Source organism: Natrix helvetica (genome assembly GCF_964273705.1).
Source record: "Natrix helvetica genome assembly, chromosome: 16".
Classification (NCBI taxonomy): domain Eukaryota; kingdom Metazoa; phylum Chordata; class Lepidosauria; order Squamata; family Natricidae; genus Natrix; species Natrix helvetica.
Genome location: NC_138563.1, coordinates 5,551,322 through 5,579,222, shown reverse-complemented (window position 1 = coordinate 5,579,222; position 27,901 = coordinate 5,551,322). Strand labels below are relative to the sequence as shown.

Below are 27,901 nucleotides of genomic sequence, written 5' to 3'. Positions count from 1 at the left end.
TAGTACAGCCTTTAATATTTTAATCTGTGTGATTTTGATGTGTTCATGTTTTAATTATATTTACTTGCTTTGTCTCCTTGCATAACACTTTAATAAATAATAAAAATAATGAGAGCAGGCATCAGAATTTCATTTTTTAATGTGTGCCAATGTATTCACTGAAAAAAGTGACAATAAAAGTTACCTTACCTTATCTTCTTCCTATCCTATTCTACCTTATATTACCTTACCTTATCACCTTCTCTTCTAGTCTCTACTCTCTCCCTCCTATCATTTTATCTTAATCTCACCATATCCTACCTTATCATCTTCTCTTCTCTTCTCTTCTCTACTCTACTCTCCCCTCTTATCATCTTAATCTCGCCATATTTTACCTTATCACCTTCTCTTCTCTACTCTACTCTACTCTCCCCTCCTATCATTTTATCTTAATCTCGCCTTATCCTACTTTATCATCTTCTCTTCTCTTCTCTTCTCTTCTCTTCTCTCCCCTCCCATCATCTTACCTTAATATTGCCTTCCCTTCCCTTCTCTTCTCTCCTCCCTTCCCTTCCCCTCCTATATCATCTTATCTTAATCTCGCCTTATACTACTTTATCATCTTCTCTTCTCTTCTCTTCTCTTCTCTTCTCTACTCTACTCTACTCTACTTTCCCCTCCTATCATCTTATCTTAATCTCGCCTTATCCTACCGTATCATCTTCTCTTCTCTTAGGAGTCCACCCACCTGTGCCCCTCTTGCAGGGATGCCCATCTTTAAGCGAAGGCAAGATGACCTCCCCAATGTACTCACGTCAATGGAGCATCCCATAAGAGATCCTCTCTCCAGGGCTTTCAAAATGATCTGAAAGAGGTCGCTGGGAGGCTTCCGGAGATCATACCACTCGGTCACCCCGCCTGTAAAGTCCTCAAACCCCTCGGAGGTGCTTCCTCCAGATAAGGCCTCATAGCAGCCATTCAACCTAGGGAGACATCGAATCAGAGCATCCATCCCATTGCCACTCTAGGGCGATGTTATCACGGCTTGACCTTAATTTAATACAGTTGTTTGCTGGTGCTGTATAATCACTTATATTTGTGATTATATGTACAGTATATAATGTGTTTCATTAGAGTGGTGCAGTGGCCTAGAGGTGGAGCTCTGGCCTCGCAATCAGGAGGCTGTGAGTTCAATCCTAGGTAGAGGCAGATATTTCTCTCTCTGGGCACGATGAGAATATTGCTGCTGAATATAACTCCGCAATGGCAACAGGAAGATCATCCGGCCAGTAAAACACTCTACTAGTTCCATCCAGTTGCCCAGACTCCACCCCGCAAGGGATTATGGGGCCGTTAAAAGAAGAAGATGATGATAATGTGTTTTATTACACAGTCCACAGAGCCGAACTTTCTGGCTGTGTGGACTGACGGCAGTTGCGGCGATAGGGGGAGAAGGGATGGTTTCATGCTGCTTGAGCCAATGGAGCTTCCCACACCCATCGCTTCTGCTGACCAGTTCCCGATGGGCCGCAGACCGGTACTGGTCTACAGACTCGGGGGTGGGGACCCTTGTTTTATTACTGTTGTATATCATGATTCCTGTTGGTGTCATATGAAATTACAGACCATCAGGCTGAAATTTCTCTGCCCATTTCACAGACGGGGAACATTGAGTCCTTCTCTAGAAGCCAATTTTTGGCGGAGGGTGGAAGAACGACAAATCTTCTGACAGCTAAGATCAACTCTGAAACACCTCATCCTCTCCCCCCCCCAAAAAATAAAAATAAAACGATACTTACTTGGCGTAAGCTTTTTCGAGCAGGGCGCTCCAGAACTCATTCCCTTCGGCCGAATGAACAAAGACCAGCTTGCCATCTTTCGTTGGGAGCAAATCGTCCACCACCACATCTATCCATTCCCCAAACTGCCAGATCTGTTTTCAGAAGGCAAAAAGAAGTCAAGAATCCTAAATTCACAGATCAGCCAGACTCAGCGGCTGCTCTGTTAAGGAGACGCGGGATCTTAATAGACCACAATTGTGCAACCGTAATAAACCCACAATCTCGGCCTTTTTCAAAGTGCCTTCGGTCAATCCAATCCTCGATCTACAACCACCACTGAACCCAAAGTTTCTGTTGCTAAGCAAGACGGTTGTGGAGTGAGTTTTGTCCCGTTTTACGAACCTTCCTGCCACCGTTGTTAAGTGAATCACTGCAGTTACGTTAGTAACACGGTTGGTAAGTGGGTTCCCCAGTGACTTGGCTTGTCGGAAGGTCGCAAAAACCGTCATAACTATGAGACAGTTGCCAAGCCTCTGAATTTCAAGCACGTGACTATGGGGGATGCTGCAAAGTTCATAACTGTGAAAAACAGTCATAAGTTGCTTTTTTTCAATGTCGTAACTTTGATGTATGGAATGGAATGGAATGGAATAGAATAGAATAGATAATATGGAATAGAATAGAATAGATAATATGGAATGGAATAGAATAGAATTAGAATAGAGAATAGAATAGAATTATTTATTGGCCAAGTGTGATTAGACACGCAAGGAATTTGTCTTTGGTGCAGATGCTCTCAGTGTACATAAAAAGACAAGATACATTCGCCAAGAATCTTAAGGTACAGCACTTAATGAGAGTCATAGGGTAGAAATAAAAGAAAGAGGAAATGAATCCATAGGCCCTGGACAAAGGATGGAGAGGTATTTACCTGGAAGTGGAAGATACCAGCATATCCGTTCTGGAAGCTTTGTCCGTGGGGGACCACGCGATGGAGAAGGGGGTCGTTCAGCGTGAGTGACGCAATGGCAGCTAACAGCCAACAGTCCCCTAGAGAGAACGATAGCAGAAAATTCAGCCTGCTCTCCAGAAAAAGCCCATAAAATTAGAACATGGAATAACAGGGTTGGAAGGGACCTTGGAGGCCATCTAGTCCAACCCCCCCTTGCCCAAACAGGAAACCCTACACCCTTTCTGACAGATGGCAGTCCAGTCTCATCTTGAAAGCCTCCAGGTATGAAGCTCCTGCAACTTCCGAAGGCAACTTCTGTTTCATTGAATATAGATTATTCTCCCCCCCCCAAAAAAAAACTAGAAATAAACATCAGTTTCCAGGGGGGAAATTACTATACAGCCATTTGCATCATCCTACAGTCATGTGACCACAATTTACAAAGTGTTTTACAGATCATCCATTTGCTTAATGGCTTCAGTATTCGCTTAACAACCACTAAAAACATGGCCGCAAACTTGGATGCGGTTCTGTGATAACCCATTTAACGACTGGCACAACCTGTAATTCTGGTTGTAAATTGTAAGTTTATCTTTGCGCTAAACCCGGGAAATTAATACAGACTCACATCGATTAAAAAGGCCTAATTTTTGTATACAAAAGATCGCCGGATCCATTCTTGACATATCCAGGCAAGACTAGACAAACTAAATAAAATAAAATTTCACAGGGCTTCTATCAATCAAGAATGCTGGGCGGCAAAAGTTTGCTTGGTGGACTTGGTTGCAACCTGATTCACACACCTGTCAGTTTGAAAGGCTGTGTTGTTTGAAAACCCAGCCGGTTCTGGCTTGTTGGATACACTACGCTTAAGCCAAGCCGGGCTGCGTGCAAGACGGATCCTTCAATTGGTTTGCAATTTTGTACGCTCACGATCGATCGGGAAGTGCTCTGACCTAAGCTTCCCCAGCAGCACGAAGCCAAGTCCTCGTCCCGATAAACCCCTTTTATTGAATTGAGGGTGAATTCCTCTCCCGCAAAGTCTTTCTTCTCCCACCGTCTTTCAAGAGAGTTCACAATTACCGACCTTGATCAGGTTTGGAGAGAGGCCAGGATGATATCTTTCAGACGCCGCAATACTTGGCAAGAATGCAGGAATGAACTAATGGACTCCTGCAAGCTCCACTCCCCTTTCGCTCCTCTTTTATTTCCTCTGGGAGGGGCCATTCATCGTCCACCTGTGGCCTTCCTCCCAAAGTGGACCCCTGTTCTTTAGCTGTTCCATTCATCTGGCAGCTCTGTGCATGCGCACACTGGGAACAGGCTCTTGCTGTTCTTCTGCCTCACTGATGTCTGACTCTGAAGGCAGCTGATAACTGTCAGACGGCCTTGGCCCCCTCTCTGCCTCCGGCACAGAGCCCTCATCAGAGCCTTCCCCAGACTCCAGGACTGGCCCAGGTTCCTCCCCAACCTCCTCACTGTCTGAATCTGCTGCCAGCTCTGCTGGTGGGCCACAACAGGAAGGACCACAGAGGGATGGTAGAGCTGCCAACTGTGTCTGAAATTGCTACAAGCTTCAACCTGTTCTTTAGCCCCAAAGTTGGCTCGGTGCCACAGGGTGGGGTGGCAGCTCTAGGCAGGCGGTGATCAGATAATTGAGAGGAGGGTGTGGAAACAACCAGAGGGGAGGAACATTTCCTGTAACCCCTGGGGCCAGAAGAAAGGGGTAGAAGCTGCTCAGAGGCAGATCCAACTAGAACTAAGAAAGAATTTCCCGACCGTGAGAAAAACCAATCAATGTTTTGCCTCCAGAAGTTGTGAATGCTCCAATACTGGAGGTTTTCAAGAAGATATTGGATAACCATTTGACTGGGATTGTATGCAGAATAACAGAATTGGAAGGGACCTTGGAGGTCTTCTAGCCCAACCCCCTCCTCAGGAAGGAGACCCTATTCCCATCTCAAACAAATGGCTGCCCAGTCTCTTCTTAAAAGCCTCCACTGATGGAGCACCCACAATTTCCGGTGGCAAGCCGTTCCACTGGTTCATTGTTTCCACTGTCAGGAAATCCCCCTGCCCTTCGTTCTAAGTTGCTTTTCAGCAACTTAGGAAAGGTCCCAAGGATGTGGAAACCCATGTGGTTAGGGTTAGGGACTTGTCACTCACCCAGAGCTCCCTGGCAAACATCGGTCCGTGTGGCGCCGTCTACGATGAAAAGTGGGTTGCGGCACATTTCCTGAAAGATTGAAAGAGATGAAGATGTTAAATGGCAGAAAGAACGTGAGAACGCAGGGTGTGGAGACATCAAGCACCTGACTTATTTTAGGGGTCAGCTAGATGCCCTCTGGTTTCCCCAGTTGCAATGGAGGGCTGTGAAGGTTGGACCATAAGGAAGCACCAAAGAATGGAGGCCTTTGAACTCTGGTGCTGGAGAAGACTCCTGCATTGAGTCCCTTGGACTGCAAGGCCATCCAACCGGTCAGTCCTAGAGGAGATCAACCCTGGCTGCTCTTTAGAAGGCCAGATCCTGAAGAGGAAACTCAAAGACTTTGGCCACCTAATGAGAAGGAAGAAGGACTCCCTGGAGAAGAGCCTCATGCTGGGAACGATGGAGGGCAAGAGAAGAAGAAGGGGACGGCAGAGAAGGAGGGGGCTGGATGGAGTCACTGAAGCAGTGAAGCACTCGGCCTGAGCTTCAATGGACTCCAGAGGATGGTAGAGGACAGGAAGGCCTGGAGGAACGTTATCCAGGGGGCCGCGATGGGTCGGACACGACTTCGCAACTAACAACAACAACCGTACTCTAAAAATTCAAGACTCACCGTTGGGCGTTTCCACTTGACTCCATAGGTCTTAGAAGAGTTTGGCCCCAGTTCTTTGAAACCCAGCGAAGAGGCGGTGGGGGGGAAGGTTTCATCCCTGAAGAGGCTGCCATTCTGCAGACATTCGTTGCGGAGCGTCTCAAAATCCTGACCCAAGTGCTTGACTGCGTTCTCATGTTTCCCCAAACCCAGGTCTTTGGCCCGTTGCTTCTGGACTTGAGCTGACACCCCGGTGCAATAAATCGGGACGATGACTTCTTCCGACATGTTGGAGGATTATCCAAATAATCGAATTCCCTGAAAGAGGTAAGAGAAGAGATACTATCACCTTTCCCCGAAAATAAGACAGGGACTTATATCCTTTTTGGCCCCTGAAATAAGCGCTTGGTCTTATTTTCGGGGAGGCGGCGAGCGGGGTCACCTCTTGGCTGCTGCTGTGTTGTAATATTTGGGGAGGGGCTTATTTTCAGGGGAGGGGTTATTTTAGCGCATGCGTTCAAAAGCCCGATTGGGCTTATTCTCCGGGCAGGTCTTATTTTCGGGGAAATAGGGTAGTCAGTAGGAAAACTTTGTCAATTGCTCGGTACAAAATGGTATCTATACGTTCAAGCCTGTAGTCCTCATGGTTACTGGAAAAGAAATCGAAAGCGTAACTGCACAACTATCCAAAATAAAGACAGGGAGTTTTAGTAGGTTGCAGACAAACCATGCGTGCTTGCACGCGCGCGCACACACACACACAAAACGCACGCACGCACAAAATGACAGAATTGATTATGGCCTCGGATCAGAACTGAAAAGAAAAAATATGGAAGGTCCTTAACTTATAGCCACAATTGGGAGCAAAATTTCGGTCGCTAAGGGATGCGGTTAGTAACCATGAGTGGAGTTGGACCGGAGAGGCAGTCATCATGTGATTAGAGCTGGTTTTACACTATTTTTACTATTTGTTAAGCAAAACCCACGGTTCTTAAGTGAGCATACGGTTGTTAAGTGAACTTCAGCCTTGTAGAGAGTTAATATGATTTATGACTTAATTTTCAGGTCAGCGAAGCCATTTAGAGTTCAAACAAAAATGTGAAGACTCTGGAAAGAATGCAGAGAAGAGCAACAAAGAGGATTAGGGGACTGGAGGCTGAAACATACGAAGAACGGTTGCAGGAACTGGTTATGTCTAGTTTGATGAAAAGAAGGATTAGGGGAGACATGATAGCAGTCTTCCAATATCTCAGGGGCTGCCCCAAAGAAGAGGGAGTCAAGCTATTCTCCAAAGCACCTGAGGGCAGGACAAGAAGCAATGGGTGGAAACTAATCAAGGAGAGAAGCAACTTAGAACTAAGGAGAAATTTCCTGACATTGAGGACAATTAATCAGTGGAACAGAAGTTGCCTCCAGAAGTTGTGAATACTCCAACACTGGAAGTTTTTAAGATGATGTTGGATACCCCTTTGTCTGAAGTGGTGTATGGTTTCCTGCCTAAGCAGGAGGTTGGACTAGAAGACCTTCATGGTCCCTTCCAACTCTTATTCATTTCTAAGCTATGACTTGATGTGTCTTTTACCCATTGTGGAACCTCAGCCTGCTGTTATTAAACCACAATGACTTGGCCCTGCCACAAACCATGGTTTATAAAGCAGGTCTGCACTAAAAGTGCTTTATAAAACAGCCACAGGATGGAAACCTGCCAGCATGAAGATCATCAAATTATTAAATTAAGGAATTGGCATGGTGACTGCTGCTGCTGCATTAAATATGTCTAAGTGAAGGAAACATCTGTTTTATATAAGGGATATGGCCTTCAAAATCCCGGAACATTTCTAGAAAAACTTGAAATTCAGCAAGATAGCCTTGGGCAAGTTGATCAGAGTCCCCAAGGGATTCAATTGTTGAACTTAGGTCATTCCAAAGAGATCCCCTCCCTCCTTTTTCCTTTCATACAATGAAGAAAACAAGCAGATGTTACAGGAACGAAGGAAAAGAAGAAAAAAAAAACGCCAAATCTTGCAGTGGCGGGCAAAGAAATGAATTTCCTTTCTTCCTTCTAAGTTTCTGGCTAGAATAGAATAGAATAGAATAGAATAGAATAGAATAGAATATAGAGTAGAGTAGAGTAGAGTAGAATAAAATAAAATAAAATAAAATAGAATAAAAGAATTCTGAATAAAGTGGAATAGAAAAGAATAAGAGAATTCTGAATAGAATAGAATAGAATAGAATAGGAGAATTCTGAATAGAATAGAATTCTTTATTGGCCAAGTGTGATTGGATACACAAGGAATTTGTCTTTGGTGCAGATGCTCTCTGTGGACATAAAGAAAAATAAAATACATTCATAAAGAATAAAAGATGCAGCATTAAGTGATAGTCAAGCTTACTAATAAACTATCAAATTGTCCTAGGAAAAAGATAAAAACAATATAAATTGAAAGATACAAGCAACATGGTTATAGTCATAAGTAGGAAGAGAAGAAGGTAGGAAGAGAAGGAAGAAGGAAGGAAGAGAAGAATAGTAATGCAGCCTTAGTGAATAGTTTGACAGTGTTGAGGGAATTAGTTGTTTAGCAGAGTGATGGCATTCGGGGAAAAACTGTCCTTGTGTCTAGTTGTCTTGGTGTGCAGTGCCCTATAGCGTCGTTTTTGAGGGTAGGAGTTGAAACAATTGATGTCCAGGATGCGAGGGGTCTGTAGATATTTTCTCAGCCCTCTTTTTGACTCTTGTAGCGTGCAGGTCCTCAATGGAAGGCAGGTTGGTAGCCATTGTTTTTTCTGCCGTTCTGATTATCCTCTGACGTCTGGGTCTGCCTTGATTGCAAAGAAGTGGGCAAGACCTGGGCAAATCTGAAGAGACAAATTGGAGCCCGGAGGATAGCGTCAAAATCCCACAAAAAAGGCGAAAGTTGGTTCCATAGGATGAGATCTTTTAATGTTTTTAGGAAATAGAATGGGATCAGTCCGTCTCTAGCGGTCTTTTAAACCAAGCGTAGAACCCACTGGCGCTGGTTTCTCCCAGTGCCCGTTAAATGCCACCTGTTGTATCCTTGGCATTCCAGTGTCCAGGCGTCAGAAGCCCAAAAGGACAGCGCACAGGGACACACACACACTCTAAATTCCTGCCTACATGGCTATCCCTGTTGAACGAAAGCCAAGGGCGATCATTTTCCTGCCAGCTCTTAATCTGTCTCAGAGGCTTTTGCGGGTATCCAAGATCACCGCCGCAGGGGCTAAAGGAGGAGAAAGGAGGATGGTTTTGCGTGTCCTCGACTTACAGCCGTTCATTTAGCGACCGTGCCAGGCAGCATTGAAAAAAAGGGGGCTTATGGACCATCACGGGATGCCTGCCGTTCACCGGATTGCAATTTGGGCCATGTCACGGGATTGCCATGTTTGACTTTGCCAGGCAGCTTCCGACAAGGTAAGTCAATGAGGGAAGCAGGATTTGCTTAACAACTTGTGTGATTCACTTAACAACTGCAGTGATTAGCTTAACAGCCAGAGCCAAAAAAGGTCATCAAATTGGGTGAGATTTATTTAACAATCGCCCTAAGCTAAGGGTTGATGGTTGATGAAGCAAATGATTAGGGGACTGGAGGCTAAAACATATGAAGAACGGTTGCAGGAACTGGGTATAATGAAAAGAAGGACTAGGGGTAAAATGATAGCAATCTTCCAATATCTCAGGGGCTGCCCCAAAGAAGAGGGAGTCACGCTATTCTCCAAAGCACCCGAGGGCAGGAAAAAAAGCAATGGGTGGAAACTAATCAAGGAGAGAAGCAACCTAGAATTAAGGAGGGATTTCCTGACAGTTAGAACACTTAATCAGTGGAACAACGTGCCTCCAGAAGTTGTGAATGCTCCAACACTGGGAGTTTTAAAGAAGATGTTGGATACCCATTTGTCTGAAGCGGTATAGGGTTTCCTGCCTAAGCAGGGGGTTGGACTAGAAGACCTCCAAGGTCCCTTCCAACTCTGTTATTCTATTTGAACAAATCCTTAAGAGATGATTCATGACTTCAGAAAAACTTTGACAGACCCGCCCATCGTAGGAATAGGTTGAGACTTGCTCAAACCAGTATTAGGTGAGAAGATGAGGAAGACGAGAGAAACTAATCCACACTTCACAACAATCCGAGGTGGATATCAGGGCAAAAAAAAAAAAGGCATATTTGAAACACGGACTCAATATTTTGACTTAGTCAAATCTCACTGTATTTACAAAACGTCTCCTGTTGTTGCAAAACACGGTTTGAGAAAAACTGAAGGCCTATTTACATTTTGTAGATTATCATGTTAAAATCTCTATTTTAATACAGACATTCATCGTCTTTTTTCCTCTAATTTGTACCCCTTTTCTCTAGCCACTCATAAAAACTGTTCCATATCCGGGAACGTTCTGAGTCTTTCTTCTTTATCTTTAATTTTAAAAGTTAACTTATCCATTTCCACACATTCTAAAATTTTCCTAATTACTTCCTCATCTGGCGGAGTGTTTTCATTTTTCCAGTATTTAGCAAATATAATCCTTGCTGCTGCCAGTATATGTAAAACTAAATATGTGGTCCAAGGGTGAAATTCAAATTTTTAACTGCCGGTTCTGGTGGGGTGTGGCTTGGTGGGCATGGCAGGGGAAGGATATTGCAAGATCTCCCTTCGCACCCCACTCCAGGGGAAGGATACTGCAAAATATCCATTTTCACTCCAGGGAAAGGATACTGCAAAATATCCATTCCCTCCCCACTCTAGAAGGATACTGCCAAATATCCATTCCCACCCCACTCCAGGGGAAGCATACTGCAAAATATCCATTCCCTCCCCACTCCTGGAGGAAGGATACTGCAAAATATCCATTTTCACTCCAGGGAAAGGATACTGCAAAATATCCATTCCCTCCCCACTCTAGAAGGATACTGCCAAATATCCATTCCCACCCCACTCCAGGGGAAGCATACTGCAAAATATCCATTCCCTCCCCACTCCTGGAGGAAGGATACTGCAAAATATCCATTTTCACTCCAGGGAAAGGATACTGCAAAATATCCATTCCCTCCCCACTCTAGAAGGATACTGCCAAATATCCATTCCCACCCCACTCCAGGGGAAGCATACTGCAAAATATCCATTCCCTCCCCACTCCTGGAGGAAGGATACTGCAAAATATCCATTTTCACTCCAGGGAAAGGATACTGCAAAATCTCAATTCCCTCCCCACTCTAGAAGGATACTGCCAAATATCCATTCCCAACCCACTCCAGGGGAAGCATACTGCAAAATATCCATTCCCTCCCCACTCCTGGAGGAAGGATACTGCAAAATATCCATTTTCACTCCAGGGAAAGGATACTGCAAAATATCCATTCCCTCCCCACTCTAGAAGGATACTGCCAAATATCCATTCCCACCCCACTCCAGGGGAAGCATACTGCAAAATATCCATTCCCTCCCCACTCCTGGAGGAAGGATACTGCAAAATATCCATTTTCACTCCAGGGAAAGGATACTGCAAAATCTCAATTCCCTCCCCACTCTAGAAGGATACTGCAAAATATCCATTCCCAACCCACTCCAGGGGAAGCATACTGCAAAATATCCATTCCCTCCCCACTCCTGGAGGAAGGATACTGCAAAATATCCATTTTCACTCCAGGGAAAGGATACTGCAAAATCTCAATTCCCTCCCCACTCTAGAAGGATACTGCAAAATATCCATTCCCAACCCACTCCAGGGGAAGCATACTGCAAAATATCCATTCCCTCCCCACTCCTGGAGGAAGGATACTGCAAAATATCCATTTTCACTCCAGGGAAAGGATACTGCAAAATCTCAATTCCCTCCCCACTCTAGAAGGATACTGCAAAATATCCATTCCCAACCCACTCCAGGGGAAGGATACTGCAAAATATCCATTTTCACTCCAGGGAAAGGATACTGCAAAATCTCCATTCCCACCCCATTCTGGGGCCAGCCAAAGGTGGCATTTGCCAGTTCTCTGAAGTACTCAAAATTTCCGCTACCGATTCTCCAGAACCTTTCAGAACCTGCTGAATTTCACCCCTGATGTGGTCCCTTTATTGTAACCCTCTGGTAGATTATATAAGATGATGTAATATATAAGATAACCCAGTTTAAACTATTTGGTTATAGTATTACAATTATATCTAATACAAGTGTTACATTATAGTTCCTGTTATGAGTTCATGTGTTAATGTCTATCATGATTTTTTTTCCTGGTTTTTGTCTGTAGTAACTGACATACCCTGTATTCAAAAATGTGTATAAATAAAAATATATACAAACAGAGAAAAAGAATGCATATGAGAGAGAGAGAGAGAGAGAGAGAGAGAGAGAGTGAGAGAGAGAGAGAGAGAGAGAGAGAGAGAGTGAGAGAGAGAGAAAGTGTGTGTGAGAGTATGTTTGGATGCAACTACTGGCATAACACCTTGTCCTGAATCTTGAACCCAAAGAATCAAAGCCACGTGGAATTTAAAAGGTTAAAAAATTTTGCAATACAGGAATTCCTCGACTTACGACCAAACTTGAACCCTAAATTTCTGTTGCTGAGTGAGATGTTTGTTGAGTCAGCTTTGCCCCATTTTAATACCTTTCTTGCCCCAGATGTTAGTCGCTGCAGTTGTGAAGGTCATAACCTGGTTGCTAAGTGAATCGGACTTCCCCATTGGCTTCGCTTGTAGATGGTCGCAAACAAGGACACTACAACCGTCATAAGTATGAGTCAGCTGCCAAAGGTCTGAATTTTGATGACATGACCATTGGATGGCTGCAACGATGTAGGTATAAGTCACTTTTTCAGTGCTGTGGCAACTTCAAATGCACTGTTGTAAGTCAAGGACAACCTGTACACAATCAGCTCAAATCTAGAGATTTTATTTCATTTAACTTGTTTCTTTTTTCTTTTATCTTTTCCCCAAGCATGAAGAATCTCGATTGCTTCCTCTTTCGACTGAAACACGTCACTGTGGTCATTTCAGAACCTGCATTCATCTCCTGTTTTGGAGGTAGACTCCTAAACTTACAACTGTTCGACGTTACGATGGCACTGAAAAAGGCAACTCGTATCCTGTCCTCACACTTACAACTGATGCAGCATCCCCACAGCCGCACCGTCAAAATTTGGGAGTGCTTGATGATAAAATGCCGTCACATGAGAGTGTAATTAAGAAAATATTCGAATGTGCAGATTAACGTACATGATTAAGGACAAAGAAGAAACTGAACATTTCTTGACGTGGGATGTATTTTACCCGTGGTTAGACAATAGAAACAGAAGTTAGAACGGAGGAGATATGAAAAAGAGGAAATGTTGATGTGGAGATTTTGATGATGAAGATGTTATGTACTATTGTAGTTATATTGATATAAGGTAAAGATAAAGGTTCCCCTCGCACATACATGCTAGTCGTTCTCGACTCTAGGGGGCGGTGCTCATCTCCGTTTCAAAGCTGAAGAGCCAGCGCTGTCCGAAGATGTCTCCGTGGTCATGTGGCCGGCATGACTCAACTCCAAAGGCGCATGGAATGCTGTTCCCTTCCCACCAAAGTTGCCTCCTATTTTTCTACTTGCATTTTTAACCTGCTTTCGAACTGCTAGGTTGGCCGAAGCTGGGACAAGGAACGGGAGCTCACTCCGTTACGCGGCGCTAGGGATTCGAACCGCCCAACTGCCAACCTTTCTGATCGACAAGCTCAGCGTCTTAGCCACTGAGCCACTGTGTCCCCTTATATTGATATATAGTTGCATTATTAATATTATTGTGATGAATATGATAACAATTATGTGGATTTTTCATTGATTGCGCAGAGATGGATAAACTCACATTGGAGTTAAGGGACAAGGAAGACTCAGAATATTATACAGTTTGGGAAAACTGGTGTCAATGATAGATAATAGGAACATGAAATGTATAGCTTAGAAACATAGATGTATAGATATAGGAATAATTAGGAATGTATAACATGTATTTGAATAACAAATGGTTATGTTAGTACTGCCAAAAAGGATCGTAATTATACAAAACTATATTTAAAGGTATTTGTATTTTAAAGTTTATAATTTTCAATAGAAGTTTAAAACTTCTAAGAAAAAAAATAGAAATGAATAGAATAGAAAAGAATAAAATAGAATTCTTTATTGGCCAAGGGTGATTGGACACACAAGGAATTTGTCTTTGGTGCAGATGCTCTCAGTGTACTTAAAAAGACAAGGTACATTTGTTAAGAATCATAAGGTGCAGCACTTAATGAAAGCCACGGGTACAAATAAGCAATCAGGAAACAATCAATATCGATATAAAATAAGGATACAAGCAACAAAGTTAGTCCTGCAGTCATAAGTGGAAGGAGATGGGTGATAGGAACGATGAGAAGACTGATAGTCATAGTAAGGCAGACTTAGTTTCATGATGCTCTGAGTTTTGAAATGCACAGAGGCTTTTCAACTTCCTGGAAAGTTTCTCTACTCTGAGTGAGGGCTGGAGGCTCAAAACACCCAGGTTGATTTCCCTACTGGGAAGATCCAAGTTGGGACAACAAATGACTCCCTGTTTAAACATCCTGCCGGTTTTCAGATCAAAAGGCCTTTGCATCCTCCTCTTGAGAAACTAATGGGAGAAAACCAATGCACAGGTATGTGGTACCTTGCTCAATAGTAGTAACTGTGAGAGGGATCTTGGAGTCCTAGTGGACAACCATTTAAATAGGAGCCAGCTGTGTGCAGCAGCTGCCAAAAAAGCCAACACAGTTCTAGGCTGCATAAACAGAGGGGTAGAATAAAGATCACGTGAAGTATTAATACCACTTTATAAGGCCTTGGTAAGGCCACATTTGGAATCCTGCATCCAGTTTTGATTGCCACGATGTAAAATAGATGTGGAGACTCTAGAAAGAGTGCAGAGAAGAGCAACAAAGGTGATTAGGGGACTGGAGGCTTAAACATACTGTATGAAGAACGGTTGCAGGAACTGGGTATGTCTACTTTAATGAAAAGAAGGACTAGAGGAAACAAAATAGCAGTGCAAAATAGCAGTGCATATCTCAGGGGCTGCCCCAAAGAAGAAGGAGTCAAAGAAGAAGGAGTCAAAGCACCTGAGGGCAGAACAAGAAGCAATGGGTGGAAACTAATCAAGGAGAGAAGCAACCTGGAATTAAGGAGAAATTTCCTGACAGTGAGAACAATCCATCAGTGGAACAACTTGCCTCCTGAGGTTATGACTGCTCCAACAATGGAAGTTTTTAAGAAGTTGGATAACCATTTGTCTGAAGTGGTGTAGGGTTTCCTGCCTGAGCAGGGGGGGTTGGACTGGAAGACCTTCAAGGTCCCTTCCAACTCTGTTATTCTATTCTAATACATCAATGCAAAACAGTTAAATGGCAAGTAGAGGCGGAGGAACAGAATTCTACTCCCAATGTTTCCGGGAACAGCTCTCAAAATTCCCCGCTTTGAAGTTCGGGGAACAGGTAACAAATTTCTACACCACACTCAACTATAGCAGAATGCAGGACTATTTTGGGATTTTCAATCCTCAGCCTCATGAGGACCAGAATCTTCACTGGATCATTGTTTTTAGAAGAGGGACCACAGGACATTATAATACAGATCCGGGTTTGCCTCCAGAAGGCCTAAAAAGTTAAATCCCAGAACTTCCAAACAGACTCTAGAAACTTACTGATCAAATTTTTGAAAGTCATATCTATAAAAACCTGGCTGGGATGCCCAACGTGGTGACTCAGCCCTCAGATATTTACAGTATATTCCTTTTAATTTGCCTATAAAATATGCACACACACACCCTACGATTGTTAGATATGTATTTCTTTTTACAATTCGGCCACAACATCCCAGGAAATCCGACAAAAAAGCGGTGGCAAAGGAGCCCAGCAATGCCCTCAAATGCATGGACCACACCACCCATGAGGGAATTGTAGTCCAGATGTAGGCCAAACAGATGGGGGGGGGGGGAGGAATCTCACAAAAACTTGGCACAACTCTTATTTTCCTGCAGCGCAAATAACCAGGCTGCTCCGCTGCTTTCACCCAGTTGGAGAGCGCAATCCTCTCGGGGAGAACCCCTTAGCTTCTCTGCCCATGCTCAGAAGTACCCTTTCTTCTGCATTAAAGCCACGGAGGGCCAGCGGGAGAGAAACAACTCTGAAAGCAAACTTAGCCGCTTTCGCTTCTGCTCCTCCTTAAACCAGCGCCCTATATATATATATATTTCCCCTCAAAAGGCCAATCCCAACCGGATCGCAAACGCCAAGACTTTCCAGTCTCCAATCTCACCTCCCCAAGCCAAACCCCGAAGTCTTTACCTGCGCTCGGAGCGTCTCCTCGGCCTAAGGACGGAGTAAAAAAAAGGCCCCGATCTCTAAACCGGAGGAGGGCAAGGGAAGCTTTTTCGGCGTAGCAGGAGCGTCGCTCGGGCACCCCCTCCTCGCCTCCCGTCTCCGCCCGTTCGTGGCAGAAGCAACTCCTCCCTCGCTGGGCGTTAGCCAAAGGGAAGCAGCCGGAGCAGGGCGCGGCGGGGAAGCCTTGCGTAAAAACGCACGGGCCGGGGAGGCCAGTTGGGGACGGAAGAGGGGCGGCCCGGGAGGGTCTCTCTCTCTCTCTCTCTGTTGCCGATCTCCGGTTTGTTGGTGAGGCGGAAGAGGGCAAGAAGCGGGGCAGACAGTCTCCTCTCTTCCGCGGTTGGAAGCAGCCGAAGTCTGCTTCTCCTCCTCCGCGTCCGCATTCTGCCTGCATTGCAACACCCGAGGGAGCCGCGCCCCGAAGCGCAAAGTCGGTTTTCATTTCTTTGCGCGAAAAGTGGGGAGAGAAGAGCGCGCGGGATGCGGATCTGCTAATGCGCGATCGCCAAAAGCTGCCGGATTTGCGGCGGTGGTACAGCTGCCCCTCTAAGCCAAAACAGCTGGTTTTCCCAACTTTTTTTTGAGTTTAGCAGCCTAACGCGCGAAGCTGAACCTGGCTGCGGTTAGGTTAGCTGCCTGTCCCCAACGCTCTTATCTGTTTCAGAAACTTCCAGCAAGTAAACGTGTTTTCAATTCAGACTGCAAGCCCACCTGTCATTATAATAATATAGTTAACAGGAAGGTGTTAATTGCCATTTTTATCCATGACTTCCCATCGATTTGATACTAGTTTTCTAATATTTTGTCAGCTGGCTGAAGGGCCAACAAGGCACAAAGCTGTGTCAGAAATCTAATAAATAGCCATTGCATTAGGATATGGCTGAGGAGACAAATGACTTTAAATCCCACCCCTCTAATTGTCGATTCTTGTGGGCTGCTCCAAAATTTCCACCATGAACGTCAACTGCAAGGATTGCACCAGTAGCAAAGTAAAAATTGTCCAAATTTTCTCTTCCTCTTTGTTTTGCCCTTGTGTCTAAATACCTGAGCTCAGGGAGTGCCACTTTTTAATTGACCTGCAATTCATTCCAGATTCCTTTGGGCTAAAACAGCCATTTAAAAAAAAAAGCTTGTAATTCTACCAATAAATGTGCTACGAATGAACCAGAGTAAAATGTGATGAAAAGTTTGAAAACATATCCCTGTAGCCTGTTCTTCTAGACGTCTTTATTAAGAGTCATTCCAACTGGCACATGTTGGCATTGTACAAGTCACAATTCATAAAGCTTTTTTTTGTTTTAAATATATACAAATATATAAGTATTGCTGAGTGTCCTCTACAAACAGGAAGATAAAGTGCTTATAAATAGAATGCCGCAGATGTAGATGGAAGGACATCCATAAATACTACTACTCCGATGGGGGGAAATCTGGTATGCAGAGGGGGGGTCTTCAGCCATCGGACATTAAGCCAAGAACTGCCAATCTTTCTCTGTTCCATCTGTCTCCATGGTGGGTCCCTGTAAGACTACCAAAAATTTATGTTGAGATTCGGTCTACGCAAAGCTTCAAATTGCATTGGGAGGTTGTCCTCGAAAACTGAAAAAGGATGAACACAACAGCTATCGGGGTTCATTAAAATAGCCACCTTCTTTTGGAACTTGGAAGAGATGCTCCTGCTACAGCTGCACGACCCTTTCGTTGACGTTTTAATGAAATTTATTTTAACAAAATGTTTTGTTAAATTTAAAAAAAAAAACGAATCAAAAGAAAGCAAAGTGAAAGAAAGTTGAAAAGAAAGTCAGATGAAAAGCAAGATCACCGTACAATATTGAAAGAAAAAGGAAAGAGAAAGTGGCTGTTGGCTTCCTTCAGTATAGATGAAAAAATACATTAAACTTACTCTAAAGTTAACAAAAGGAGAAGGGAGGTGTGTTAAATATATTCACCACCACCCTGAGTTATTTGTAGAAACAATAAAATGGGATATAAATAACTTTTAGAATCCCATATAATCCTAACCAATATATCTCACGTTCACTTCTCTCTGTTTTCTTACCAAAAGTGGCTATGCTTTAATGAAATTGAGATAAGTCCTGCATTCAAACTTCTATGTGGTTCTAGCACTTTCAAAAGTAATTCAAAACACTGCACAATGGTCAAAATTATACTGGCGAGGGGGGGAGGCGAACAGTGGGCAGCTACATATATCTGGCTTGAAAAGTAATCAAATGATGAATGATGAAATTCTTGTCTTGGGTGGGGCGACAGAATGCTGCACTTCTTAAACACGATGAAAAATTCCGGAGGATTCAAAGGTTGGAATCTTTGATGTCATTTTAGTTGGTGTTAGTAAAGAAATTGTCCAACTGTAGATTTCTTTCTCTGCTGTAGAGTTAGCCCTCGTCTTAAAATGCTAAATTCATTTAGCATTTACTCCTATCTTAACATTGGAAGGGCTAAACGATGCTGCGCTTCGATGGTTAGATGGCCTAGGGGCATTGGAATTTGAACCGAAGTTCAAATAATATATTAATATGAATTGCTCGTCCACGTATGCTATGCCGTACGCTAAATAAATACATAAATCGGAAGGGCTTCCCAAAGGACATCTAAATCAATTCCTGGTAGTATCTGCCTGATCTACATCCTAATCCTGGACTTACAATCATTCATTTAGTGACCATTTGAAGTTACAATGGCACTGAAAAAAGAGATTTACAACCAATCCTCGCATATACGATAGTTGCAGCATCCGCACAGTCATATGATGTAATGGCTAGAGAGAAAGTCCCTGAGGTTGGGCTCCCAGGATGAGTCTGAAAGCTCTGAAGACAAAAGCTCTGGGCCCAGATCCGATCCTGTATACAATAAAAATTCGGATGCTTGGCAACCGACATGTATTTTTAACTGTTGAAGAGTCTCAGGGTCATGTGATTCCTATTTGCGACTTTCCTAGCTGGCTTCCAGCAAGCAAAGTCAATGGGGGTAAATCAGATTCACTTAACAACTGCATGATCCACTTAACAATTATAGTGGTTCACTTCACAACCCTGCCCCCCCCCCAAAAAAAAATTCATAAAATCAGACGCCTTGCTGAACAATGGAAATTTTGGTCTCAGTTGGGGCCGTAAATCAAGGGCCACCTGTAATTTTGTTTTAACTATAAAACTGTCTGGTTTGACTCTGCAACCCAACAAGACAGAGACAGACTTCAGAGGATAATCAGAACTGCAGAAAAAACAATGGCTACCAACCTGCCTTCCATTGAGGCCCTGTATGCTGCAGGAGTCAAAAAGAGGGCTGGGAAAATATTTACAGACCCCTCGCATCCTGGACATCAATTGTTTCAACACCTACCCTCAAAACGACGCTATAGGGCGCTACACACCACAACAACTAGACACAAGGACAGTTTTCCCCCGAACTCTGCTAAACAACCAATTTCAACACTTTCAAACTATTTACTAAGACTGGATTACTATTACTATTAGTCTCATTGTTCCTATCACCCATCTCCTCCCACTTAGTAACTTTGTTCCTTGTATCCTTACAATTTTTATTGATATTGTTTCCTGATTGCATATTTGTATCCTGTGACTCTCATTAAGTGTTGTACCTTATGATTCTTGACGAATGTGTCTTATCTTTTTATGTACACTGAGAGCATATGCACCAAAGACAAATTCCTTGTGTGTCCAATCACATTTGGCCAATAAAGAATTCTATTCTATTAATCTGAACAGAAGGATAAAAGCCAAATTATTTTGAGCTGAAAGAAACTTCAGCGACGCTCCCAACAAGGTCCCTGGATTGGAATTGGAGAAATGGTACATTTCATTTCACCACTCTGAAGTTTATCAAGACATTGGCACTGGCTTATCGCTCTGTGAATGCCCCAACACTAAATGTTAACTTCTTCAACACAGTGATAAAAGGATAAGTTCAATTTGCTCTAGGGTGGATGAACGAACAATGAAGATAACTGTGAAATGAATAATCTTGTGGGTAGAACAGTTATGTGTTAAGATATCTAGAACAGTTATCAGATCCACAAAGCTAAACAGATCTTTCCGTTATTGGAAATAAGCTCCAAAACATGCTTATTTGGCATTGGGTTTATTTCTAACTTTTAACCCTAATTCTGTTTAAACCAAATGGGGAATGTGGAAGATTGATTTCAAAAGAATGTACGGGTGGTTCTTGACTTACAACAGTTCATTTAGTGACCGAAGTTAAAAACAGCACTGGAAAAAATGACTCGTGATTGTTTTTCACCCTTAACGACCGTTGCAGCATCCCCATGGTCTCATGATCAAAATTCAGATGCTTGGCAACTGACTCATATTTATGACCTGGGATCGTGTAATCCCCTTTTGCGACCTTCCAACAAGCAAAGTCAATGGGGAAACCATATTCACTTAACCGTGTCACTAACTTAACAACTGGAGTAATTCACTTAACAACAGTGGCAAGTAAAGTGCTAAACTGCAGCAAAATTCGCTTAACAAATGTCTCACTTAGCAATAGAAACTTGAGGTTGTAAATCGAGGACTAGCTGTACATTTCATTCCTTCTGAAATATAGCTTCCGGAAGAACGTGTTTTTCATTCTTTTTGAAATGTAGATTTCAAAAGAATGTATAACAGGTGTGTGTTTTTTAAATTCAAAACGCCCCTGGAGATGAATTGAGCATGGTTAGAACTTACTTTGCATCACGGTGTAGTTAGTCTCTGAATCCAACATTAGAAAAGGACAGCTTTCCAAATCTCCTTTCAACGCCTCTGTTGGTAACAGATCAGTGGCAGGGGGAGTGGTCTGAGCCCCATTTTCTTCCATGTCCAAAACGCAGATAAGGCACATCGGGGGCGTAACACCAGGCCCTCTGGGGAAGAAGTCGTTTTCATTCTTCAGGTAACTCCTCAGCGCCCCGCTGTGGTGAGATGCCCGTTCACGGGACCAGGCCCAGTGAGAGGGCTCTCTCAGCATTATCTAGATAACAGGAAGCCTGACAGTTATAAAGAGTCGGTTTCAGGAGATCATTTTGTCAATATCAGAACAAACATCTCCCTTTTCAGGGGAAGAGACCTGCCGCTTTGCTGAGGTACAAGCAGGCAGTTAGAAAGAAAAAAAACATTTTTTGGTTTAACATACTGGAATTTACTGGTTCACATGGTTAACCATTAACATGCAGGAATTTTTCTGTAAACCCCATCTCTTTTTCTCAATAAATCTTGCTAAAGTTGGCGCGTGTTTTCTTTTTTGTGCCTGGCATCTTCAACTTCTTTATCAACACGTAAAGATGCCATGAAAGCTATGAAGTATCACTAGACTTCTAATACAGTATGTATTAAAATGAAGATTTGAATCTTATAGTGTTTATTGTGGAATGTTACACCTAATGAGAATATTGGGCCCTTTGCAGAATGTCAGGGAAGTATCTTTTTTCTAAAATCTAACCCAAGGAGAATGATTTTGGACATACCATATGCATACCATGCGCAACATTAAATTTCATTCCATTATTTGTTGTTTTCCCTCGGTCATTCTCCATCACTCCCCCATCCCGCTGCCAGTATCTACTGTAGAGTTTCCTTTGCAGTATGGGAAATAATTATGCCCTTCCCTCCATCATCAAGCCACCGGTTTTAATCAGATTAAACTGCAGCTGACCTCATCACAACATCGCTGGCTAACAAACGCTCTGTACTTCATTTTAGCCCAAAAGCCATCTCTCATTTTCAAGAATTGTGGAAATAGTTTCCTCCAGTTGTCGCCAAGTGCCCAGGGGAAGATTTCATATTTATAGTCTTCCGTGTCTTCTTCCATGTCATTGGCTAAGTACCTATAATTAGGACAGAGAGATGTTGGAAGCAGGGAAAGCCGCCGGGATTCCTTCGGTGACATAATACTGCATAATTTCTCAAGAAAAGATGAATCACTTTCTCAGTTTAAAATACACCCCTTTTTACAACTGTACAAAGTTATCATAGTCAGAGTAGAAAGTCAGACTTTGTTCACATTCAAGGACAGCTTGGAGCATGGGAATAAGGTAGTGGATCACCTATCTTCCACTTGTAATAACAGCTTAAATAAGGCAGTACCAAGGAGAACCCCTCCCCACACTAACTGCAAGTACATAAACAGAAAACAAAACCCACTTCCTTTTACCAATGAAGATGTTACCTAATTGGTAATGAAACATCTAAGAACAAACAACCAAGTTCCAAGCAATCAAGGATTCCACAATTCAACTCTTAAGATACAGATACCCTCTACTATTAGAGTACCAAATGGCTTATGTCAATATAATGCAGCAAATGTTTTCCATTTGTACAGTATGTCCTTTGCTCTAAAGATTGCTTATGAATTATTTCTGAATAAGAATGTGAAGTCAACAGCCTGAGCCAAAAAATTTGGGAAGTGTTTAAAGCAAAGCAAATGAATAACTATAGGACAAACATGAAACTCAAAAGATAACCGTGCCACTTACAGAGCTATGAAGAGATTGATCCGTGTATATTCCTTTGTCTGTAGGCCAGCTCGTTTAAAGTACATCATAGTCATGGCTATAAGATACTGAATGAAAAAGTGAGTTTTAATATTTTTAAAGACTGGAATGGGGACAGGGAAGAAAAAAAACCATCCTAAGTACATGCATAGAAACAGAACTGAAGAGCCAAAATACCACCTGTTTTTATTAGGAAAGCCGTTATTGCTGTGGATTTTGAGATGATGGTTTAATAGCCAAATTACCCTGATATCACAGAAGGTTATTGAAAGGGAAAACTAAGTGGCAGCTTGCCAGCTAAGCCCTCCCTAGTAGGCTGATTTTTTAAATTTCCTTTTCTAAAGAAAACCATTAAGAACACAAAAGTCACGGAAAAACCCAACAACACGTTTTCAGTTATAGCATCAGGAGCTCTGCATTGGGAAACCTCTTCTCTTGAATGGTTGAGTTTGGGGTGCTAAATAACATTATCATTGTGGCTTAGCACAAGACGTTATGTAAACAAGCACGCTGTTGCAATGCTGCTTCCTGGTGCCAATGCAAAACACGGAAAAACTGTCATCGTGAATTTAAGTCCAAACTAATGATATCACTATTGTTAGCTGGTTTCATTCCTACAGCAGGACTAGAACTCATGGTCTATTGAATTTGATGCCTTTACCACTAACCAACTGGCTTTAGTTTTGGGTTACCGCTGTCCAATTTAAGAACAGGTTTTATTTCTGACATGCTTCTAACTATGATCAGTACAGCTATACAACAATTCTCACACCATATTGCAATTACTCTTTACATAATATAAATAAGGAGCTTCTACATTAAAAAAGAAAACAGAATGTAATAACCCTTCCTTGATATATAGGTAGCCCTCAACTTACAATTGCGCCCAACATTTCTGTGATGAACAAGATAGTTAAATGAGTTTTTCCCCATTTTACCACCTTACTTTCCACCGTTGTTAAGTGAATCATTGCAGCTGTTAAGTTAGTAACACAGTTAAGTGGATCTAGCTTCCCCATTGAGTTTGCTTGTCAGAAGGTTGCAAGAGGTGATCACATGCAACAGTCATAAATATCAATCAGTTGGGAAGCTTCTGAATTTAGACCATGTGATAAGGGGGATGCTGCCACACCATGCCACAGACTTAAATGAAACACGGTCATAAGTCACTTTTTCGGTGCCCTTGTAACTTCGGTTACTAAATTAATGATTGTAAGTTGAGCTCTACCTGCATTTGTTTAGGTGGGGGGTGTTTGGGGGAACAGAATGTATAAAGAAAAGAGATAACCATTATAACCTATGTTTCTGGAAACTGGAACAATATACACTGGAAAATGGAGGCAACCATCATTTTATCCACTGTCTGCTGAAAATTGTTTATTTTTTTTAACAACAGCTGTTAAGTCTCTTATGAAAACAAATAAACAAAAGCCTATTCTGAAACATCCTGTCTTATTTGTGTGAAAAGTAAGCTTCCAATATTGTCAATTAAAATCGAGTTGTAAAACTAAGAATGCAATATTGATCTAATACTGGAAATGTTGACAACATTAACATAGCAGGAAGCATACCTTATCTGAGATTCTGTAACACGTGTCCGTGGACAGGAAGTCTTGTACCAAGCCATCCTCTGATGAGAAATAAGAGGGACCCAATTTAAGCACACGATTCATATTACAGGCAAAGTTTAAATTCAGGTAATACAAAGTACCTTACAGTATTTTATGCTATTTTATAGCATCTGAAAAAATATTAAATAAATCCAACTCTTGATCATAACGCACAATAAGAGCATGACATCCTGTTACTATAGAATTTGCAATGCTTACGAAAAACAGGAAAAACTGGTGGAATTAAGAGATTCAATATATCCCCCCCCCCAAACACACACATATGGTAATCACCCCATGTTTGAGTGGAAAAGAGGAGATCCACTATTTTCCTGGACATATTTTAAAATTTCATTAACCTTAATTTTTGTTAATTTCACATAAACACTCCCAGACATAGCTTTTAGTGATACCATCTCAAAGCTGCCATTCTAAAAATATTTTGTCTTTCCTTTAATCAACTTCAAATCAAAAATTTTGCCATTCTGAAATGCAGATGTCTTAAATCAGCTAATCCATGATTTACTGGAAAAACACATCTCCCAAGGCTATAAACCAGAGCTTGGACAGCAATCATTTTGGATCCTATCAATCATTATGTGATTTTAAAGATCCAACTGCCCTTCCATTAAATCCCATCACATTTAAGTGAGTCTGTGTGATTGCATTTTTTTTATCATGGATTAGCTGATTTAAGTTCAGAATGGCAAAATGTTTGAGTTTAAGTCAATTAGGGAAAAGCAAAATATTTTTAGAATATTTTAATGGGGGGGAAATTTGAAGGCAAGATTTGCAATCTATCAGGTACTGTGCTGCCATAAAGAAAATTGGACAATGGTTAAACTTTATGCATCGATTAAGTCAAAGGCTCCCTTTTGCAGGCTAGCTCTGCTTTGAATGCTGTCCATCTCTGTCCCAAGCAGAGCTGAGGCCTAGCACAAGTAGATACAACTACTAGACCTAGGAGGTTGAAGAATGCTTCTTGTTCTTCTCTGCGTAGCAGGAAAAATGGCTGCTGCGAAATTTTCAAGGTTGTCGTGGGAAATTCCCTCTCAAGCCCCTGTGTAGAACCACCAGTAACCAAAGCACCCTGCGTGCTGCGTTGTCGTGCGCTCCCCGGCTTCGCTACAGCAGTGAGTGTAGGAGGAACACAAGTGCTATGACTGTCTCGCATTTTTCTTTGAAGTGGTTGATAGTAGAGGCCTCAAAATGGCCTTCCTGGGAGTGGAAACACATTCATGCATCAAATGTAAAGCAGACACATTGAATATTAGTTTTTAGAAACTTTTCTTCCCAAAACATTTAAACTCTTTCAAGAGTCACCTAGCACTATAGTTAAATTACACTTCAATTTCTAACATCAGATTTACCCATGTTGTTTCTCCATCCCCCCCCCCCCCCAGCAGGAGAAATGAGAAAATCTCAAAATAGCCACCTACTGTACATGTTTGCAACTATTTGCTTAACACAAGATGCATATATTGCTGAAAAGACACAATTATTCCATATATACTATACACCAAGCACTGGTGCATAGTATTCTACAGTATACTGAAATGCAATCAAAGGCAAACTTATATTTTGGCCTTTAACCAAAATGCAATGAATAAAATAAGCAGCATAAAACTGTCCCCTAACAACAAAAACTATTAGCAACTACAGCCCATATTCTTCTCTATTGCCAGCTCTATAGGGATATTTGTCACCAGTCAATTGCCTGTTTTATTTAAATTTCTGGGGCACCTTAATAGCTTTTACCTGCTTTGTTTAACAAATAAATTTATTTCTCTAGAAGTAATAATTTTTTGCTACATTATGTGTAAGTTTGCCCACAAATGATCGCTAATAGTTCTTGTTGTTAGGGGATAGTTTTGTATTGCTCATTTCATTGATTGTACCTTTACTGGTCAATGGCTGAAGTTCTGTCTGCAATAAAAGCAACCCTTCCTTTAAAAAGACAGCTTATTTAGAGAGATTTTGCAGCTATTCTGAATTTGTACAACCACAGCTTAATATTAGTGCTGAATTAACCCTACTATCCACTTAGACAAGGAGATGTATGTTGTGTACATATATTTTTGGTAAACTCCCAAGACACTTAAGTAAAATGGACAGTATAGAAATTTAAACAAATAAATAGGACACACACTGCATTAAGCAACGATTTGCCCCAGCTGTGGTATAAATTATTCAACTGGCTTTATCAAACACTCTAGGCTACAAACCACAATTTAACCATAATGGTGACATTTATGGGCTAATCTAATTATATTACAGATTATCTAGGAAAGGGGAGTATTATTCCTATTTCATAACTCAATGTACATGGACAATACAGTATTCAAAAACAGCTCCGAGTTTGTTTTGAATTATAAGCTATAAAATCCCATCTGACTGTAGCCCTTAACACACTGTCCGTGGAAATAAGGAGAACAGATTCATAACTTTGCCTGAAGCTCAATTAGATTTTTCCCCCATGCAATTTATAATACAAGAAGGATCTGTTACGGAAGGGATCCCATAAAACACAGTAAATAGTTTGCTACCCCCCCAAAAAATCCTGTATTAGTGTTTTATCCTTGGGGTTAAATGGGCCCAAGCAGGACTCATCTGAAGTTATTCCCAATTAATATCTACATTTTACTTAACACGTCATTTCTAACACCAGAGGATACAAATTTAAGTATTGCATGGAGACTCTCAATTTTAAAAGATACATGTTCATACTATTTCCAAACACTAAGCCTTTTAGAACTGGGATTATCTCCTAATCTTTAATCTTGCCACAAACTGAATCCCTGCCATTTTTTCCTCTTTTTTTTAAATGGGCTAGCCCCTTTTAAAAAAAAAATCCGCACTTGAATTGCTCCTAGTTATAAAAACATCATTTTGAGTTGCATTTCTCCCCCTTTTGAATAAAACCACAGCAGGTACATTTCCTTTGGGGAACGCTTCTCTTGCTATCCTGACAGGACTGCACAATTTAGGCTGAGGGGGAAATACCCCCCCCTCAAAGATGCCTTATTTTGTTATGTTTTCTGGGTTTAAATTGAGCTTCAATTGCGCCCAAACACACACCCTCAAATGGGAGCGGGCGTATTCAACCAGGCTTTTTTTTTCATGCAAAAAGAGCAATGATTAATGTCAGTCTCTATGGAGAGCGTGAGAGACACCAATAGAAGAGGAGGGGAAAATGGCCACGCTCCTTCTTCTTCTTCTTCCACCACCATTCCCCACCAAAGCCGTTTCCCGCCAAAAGTTTCCCGCCCTTTTTACACACACACCCCAACCTGAGCACAGCAACACCCACCCAAAGAACAGAAGCAAAGGGGGCGGTTCGAAGAGCACCGCTAGCCTCGCCCACTTCTCCTCAACGCTACCGTTTATAGGCTCGGCTGCCTTTCCGGCTGCACCAATCCCCGCTAAGAGGAGGCGGGGATAATTGGGATAAGTCTCCCTCTTACCACTCGTCTCCTCCTCCCTCCTCGTTTTTCGGGCGAGCTGTCAATCAAGCGTTGCCGACGTAGCTTCTGCTTTGCTGGGAAAACTTTTAAAAAGTTTTTGAAGTTTTTTTTTTTAAATGCCAAATTGTGCAGGTTTGCTTGCCAAGCCGGGAGAGCTTGTACATTTTTTTCTTAATAGCAATAATAATATACCGCTTCATAATAATTATTTGGTGCTTATTTTGGGCTACCAGGCAACCACCAGCAGATGGCAAAGCTATCATTTTTAAAAAGTGTTACCAAAGTGTTATTATCTTTGGCTAGCCTAGCATGGATATTATGCATTTTTTTCAATCAAATTTTTATTTTTTATAATCTTTATACATATCAGAGTGTGAATGGTTAGGCAACTGGGTAACATACATTTCAGTACACATATATATAGTC

At 42.1% G+C, this 27,901-nt stretch overlaps 2 protein-coding genes across 3 annotated transcripts in view; both read right to left on the bottom strand.

The window, feature by feature from the left end:
- The window catches only part of CAPN1 (calpain 1), a 32,351-nt gene extending 16,128 nt beyond the window's left edge, over window positions 1-16,223 (bottom strand). The window contains exons 1-6 of the mRNA XM_081968306.1: window positions 15,855-16,223; window positions 5,535-5,831; window positions 4,879-4,948; window positions 2,692-2,810; window positions 1,779-1,912; window positions 794-962 (exon numbers count right to left, since the gene is read on the bottom strand). Coding sequence (XP_081824432.1) covers window positions 794-962; window positions 1,779-1,912; window positions 2,692-2,810; window positions 4,879-4,948; window positions 5,535-5,801 — 759 coding nt within the window. The 5' untranslated portion in view covers window positions 5,802-5,831; window positions 15,855-16,223. The remainder of the gene's footprint in view (window positions 1-793; window positions 963-1,778; window positions 1,913-2,691; window positions 2,811-4,878; window positions 4,949-5,534; window positions 5,832-15,854) is intronic.
- Window positions 16,224-17,097: 874 nt separating this feature from the next.
- Window positions 17,098-27,433, bottom strand: SPDYC (speedy/RINGO cell cycle regulator family member C). 2 transcript variants are annotated; one of them, XM_081967763.1, is made up of 7 exons: window positions 27,322-27,433; window positions 24,972-25,229; window positions 23,973-24,031; window positions 22,384-22,469; window positions 21,564-21,735; window positions 20,600-20,882; window positions 17,098-17,418 (listed from the first exon to the last, which is right to left on the bottom strand). In XM_081967763.1, exons 2-7 carry the CDS (start codon window positions 25,183-25,185, stop codon window positions 17,357-17,359), a joined length of 876 nt encoding a protein of 291 aa, XP_081823889.1. In that variant the 5' UTR covers window positions 25,186-25,229; window positions 27,322-27,433; the 3' UTR covers window positions 17,098-17,356. The 2 variants fall into 2 exon arrangements, with proteins under 2 accessions (XP_081823889.1, XP_081823890.1); XM_081967764.1 differs by lacking the exon at window positions 27,322-27,433 and adding an exon at window positions 27,090-27,236.
- Window positions 27,434-27,901: the final 468 nt, after the last annotated feature.